This window comes from Colobus angolensis, unplaced genomic scaffold (assembly GCF_000951035.1).
Source record: "Colobus angolensis palliatus isolate OR3802 unplaced genomic scaffold, Cang.pa_1.0 Scaffold97, whole genome shotgun sequence".
NCBI classification, from domain to species: domain Eukaryota; kingdom Metazoa; phylum Chordata; class Mammalia; order Primates; family Cercopithecidae; genus Colobus; species Colobus angolensis.
The window spans coordinates 7561366-7566191 of NW_012123709.1; the positions used below are offsets into that span (position 1 = coordinate 7561366).

At 39.0% G+C, this 4826-nt stretch overlaps 1 protein-coding gene across 1 annotated transcript in view; it reads right to left on the bottom strand.

The window, feature by feature from the left end:
• RYR3 (ryanodine receptor 3) overlaps nucleotides 1-4826 on the bottom strand; it is a 400958-nt gene that overhangs the window by 256339 nt on the left and 139793 nt on the right. The window contains exon 18 of the mRNA XM_011932727.1: nucleotides 4010-4202. Within this exon, the coding sequence (XP_011788117.1) occupies nucleotides 4010-4202 (193 nt within the window). The remainder of the gene's footprint in view (nucleotides 1-4009; nucleotides 4203-4826) is intronic.

Here is a 4826-nt window from a genome sequence, read left to right on the forward strand (position 1 = left end):
TCTCTTTCTAGACCGGCATAACACTTTGCATCTTGCTGGGAGAGATGCTATAAAACCAGGCATGTGTTCTACAGTATTGGCGGAAACAATAACTTTTCAATTTCATTACAAAACACATTTCTTTTCAATAAGATACTTTAATTAACTTGGAATTCATATTGTGGTTTCTCTTTCTGGCTCTTTGTTCAACTGAACTAAAGTAATACAGAGAAGAACTGCTGGGTTTCAGCACCAAATCATACTTTACCAGTTGACGTAAGAATAACACCTGGGTTGTAGAAGAGTCAACTGGTTTATTTTGATTTATGAGCAACTGGCTAGCCCCCAATACAGGTCCTGCACCGACCCTGACCAAGGTCATCATGTGATGCGCTAGAGACATTTCAGTAAAATGTATTTCCCAACTATGCAGGCCCTGTGATTCCACCTCTCTTCAAATCACAACATACTGTGAGATCCGAAGCCAGGAATATGTCAGAGCTGATAGCTTCCTGAGAGACAGGAGGCTTGAGTGACTTCAAGCCCCGCTGCACACCCCACTGGCACTGCTTTTTAGCCTTCCACCTGTTCAGTTGCTATAAGCAAAAAGCTCTCAGAGCCAAGCTGTTGGTTCTTCAAGTCAACACATCTGGACCCTTCATTTTCTTAAATTTCCTCAGATGTGCCTCCTAAATGATTAGTCATCTCATTTTTCTTCTCTTGCAACTTTGCTTCTATCTGTGCACTTAGAAGGCTGCGTGATCTGCTGACCTAGACACCAGATGCTAGAAACGTCTTCTACATGTAGGTATCTTTCAGTCAACTATTTTTTCACCTGCTAACTGCAGTTCTTGTCAAGAGAAGACTCCAAAAAAAATCCCCCCACTACCGTCTAAAAAATCACAGACGCAAAAATCCTATCTCATTGTTCTGAGGGAGACAGGAAGGATGAAGTAATGATTAAGAATAATTACGGAATATTTGAAAACATACTGTTCTCTAAACACAAAATGTGGAAAAGTCCATTAGCCAGCAAACTGGAGAAGATCCCTTCTTCATAGACCTAAATTTGCCTAAGTAGTTTTTTCAGATGACATGCTTGTGAAATAGACATACTCCCTTTGAAAATCAGTGAAAAACAACGAGTGGGACATGGGCACAATAAGTAAAAGTGGGAGGAGCATTAATGGTGGGTGACCAAGGCCACCAGCTACATAGGCAAATGCAGTCCTGGGAACTGACTGCTCAGAGTAACCTTGTTTCTTCAGGGAAGGTCCTCAGTCAAAGGGTGGATGACCCCAACACTGTTGTGTCGTATTTATATTTGTACTCATTCTCTTTATTCCTAAGGAGTGGAGTGGGGAGGATGGAAAATAGGGCTAGAAGGTCCTTTCCCTCTTCCAGAAGGCCTTTACTCCAATCAGTTTTTTTCTGGGCTTACAGCGCCTCTCTTGTCAACAACACCCCCTGTTTTCCACACACTTCTTATGGCTACCAATGAGAATAGCTCTATGTGGTATCCTCACATATTTAAAAAGAAAGAATTGAGATGAAATATCCTCAGTACAGAAGAACTTTCAACTCTTAGAATACAGTGTCCGCAGATGGTGTAAGATTCTCTGACTTGAATATGTGATGAGAAGATTTTCAGCCTCAGTAAAGCTTAATTCTACTGGTCTCCATTTGTTACAAGAACCTCAGACAATGCCAATGTGTAACTTTAGTATATTATATCCATTTATATGAATATGTTTGTAAATATGCTTATATATACAAACATACACACACATCCATCTCAAATTCCAGAGGGTGAGTACCATTCGCAAAGGACAATTCTTTACTTCTAAATAGTTTGTATAATTAAAACAGAACCAAAATCCTCCTTTGGAAAACGTATGAACATGTCTTGGTTTACCAATCCACATGAGGTGCTGAGGCCTACTAGAGTGGTTTCACCCCGAAAATCCCCTCACTTGGACCTGGATCCCTGAAACGGTTTCTTTGTGATCCCAGATCTCAGTCCCTGCTTCCCACAACTCTCCTCCTGCCATGACCCTTTCCAGGGGCTTCCATGGACACTAGGATGATTCTATGTTGACACCAGTCTCCTGCTCAATTGATTGTGATCTCTTTAAAATACAGGGATGAAGAATGGCTGGGAAAAGTTTGGGAAAGAAGGGTTATTGTGCGGTTTTGCCTTACAGACATTAAAATGTATAACGTGGTTAAAATAATTAAAAATAGCATCCAACTGGTAGGTACAAGGAAAGAGGCAGAGAAATAGCAATAGTACATAGGAAAGCAGCATGCATAGCACAAGCCCAATTAAATGAACAATATTTAACTGTGTATATAAAAAGCTAATATGATTATCTCTGGGTGGTACTATTATGGGTTCCTGGTATTTTCTTTGACTTACATTCCTTTTGTGAAATAGAAAAACAAAAAACAATAGGAAAAAATCCAAGTTTTAAAGTATAAATCAGAAACTGGAAGAAATATTTGAAACCAGTAAGAAACAGTTTAACATCCTTAACAAATATAAATTATTACACATAAGTATGTGTAAATATGTAATATATTACATACACTATACAAAGTAATATGTAAATATATGACATATATGTAAATATGTAAATATATTACACATACTATATAAAGTCAATATATACAAAATATGTAAGATGTCTACCAAAAAAATGAGCATCAGAAAGGCTGAGAACACAAAATTAGCAAAAATATTGTGTTGGAAAAAGTACATAAAAATAAGTATAAAAAATGTTTTGCCACATTAGTAATAAAAAATCAAAAATTAATCCTCTAAGATACAATTTTTCCAAATCAGCAAAGATTTGAAATAACCAATAACAGTAAAAATTAATAAGGATCCAATCAGCTGGACATTCCCATATGCTGCTTTAAATGATACCCCAAGCCCAAGTCCTTTATCTGAAATCATTAGAGATGTGCTTCAGACTTTGGAATTCTTTAGAATTTTTTAAAAAGGTACCTGTTATGTACATTAAGCAGAAACTGCAGCCAGGCGAGGGGCAGTACATCATAATCAGACACATTAATATTTCTGCAGTTGAACATACAAATATTTACAAGAAGTAGAATAAATGAAAGACTGAAAACAGCCTCATTTCTGCTGATGACAGTTCTGCCACAAAATGAGTTCAGGTTAGATTTTACTACAGAATGAGTTAGGAACAAATATATGGTTTTCAGAGCTTTTTAGGTTCTAAAGTTGTTGATAAGGAATTCTGAACTCTTCACAGAATCTTTCTCAAAATCAATTTGGCCACATAATTATAAATTTAGACTTTAAAAAGTACATGCATTTTGACCAATTTCAAGGAGGAACCAAATAGAAACATAGAGAGAGTTATACTTCAGGATATTCATAAGAATTTTATTTACAACAATAAAAATGAAATTGGCATACACTTATAACAGCAGAGTAATGGCTGCCTTCTGAAACAGTCAAATAAAGGGCTATTATATGGCCATGAAATCATTTTGAGAATACTCAATGACTCAGGAAAAGGCTCATTATTTATTGTTGAATAAAAGATAAGACAAACTTCATATTTGGTGTGATACCAATTAAAAAATAGATGTATATTTGTAGAACAAAAGACTTGAAAAAATACGCCAAAGAACTAATAGAGATTATAGCTAACCACTGGAATCATAGGTGATTTTTACTGTATTGTTCATAACTATGTCTTTGAAGTTTTTCTTATAATGAGCATGTAATACTTTTATAATTATTATTTTCTACACAGGATTTACCCTATTAATCTTACTGTTTATCTGAGTACAAAATACAACCCCTGGGGGAGGTTTTACCACTAGAGATGGAGCAAATGACTCTGGTTGGCTCTCGCCCTAGCACCATCACTGTCCTGGGGAACTTAGTTCACAGTACTGAAGCCCTGAAGGAGACTGCTGGCTTCGCAGCTCAGAGTGGTGGTGGGGAGGTGGGGTAACTGCTACTCTCCGTGAAATCACAACCATAACTTACTTAACACCTGCTGAAAAGCTCATCACAGGGAAGAAGAGCCCGTCTGTGTTGAAGTTCTCAAACATCCCCTGCACAGGTTGTCCATTGATGCGGAATGAAATGCTGGGCACGCCGAGGTCCAGGCAGCAGCTTACCACATCATCTGATCTCAGGAGGTGCTGGTTGATGGAAGCCACAGCTCTGGGTATCCGGCCTGGTGAGGAAAGAACAGGAAGAAGGCTGTGGAACTCTGGAGGCACCTGTGAGGCTGAGAAAGGCTCAGAGGCCTCCGGGGGAGATGGGGATGTGTGATGGGTACCCAAGAGGTCCAGAGGTACTACTGCATTTGAAATGCAACTTTGTTTTTCCTATGTGAGATGAGCAATGAGAAATGAATTCCTAAGCTGGCAAGTGGGCAGACTCCATGCCTGATTTGAGATGAGTCTCAGGGGAAATGCTCAAACTGCTAAGAATGAGAAATAACAAAAACTTAACCTGTTCAATGTGTGTTCAGACTGTGGCCTGGTGTCCGAAGTAGCAGACAGAATGCTTTTGCTGGTGTAGTGCTTCAGAGGTGGCTGGGGTGTGTGTGTGCTTAGTTGTAAGTGCCGAAAGACCTTTCTGTCTTCTACTTCCTCAAAAAGATTAGGCTCCTCTAGTGTTGAATAGAGAAGCCATCAGAGAGAAGAATGGCAAGGCTATCTAGCCATTAAACTATGCTATGTAGGCTGGGCGCAGTGGCTCACGCCTGTAATCCCAGTTCTTTGGGAGGCTGAGGCAGGTGGATCACCTGAGGTCAGGAGTTTGAGACCAGCATGACCAACACGGAGAAACTCCA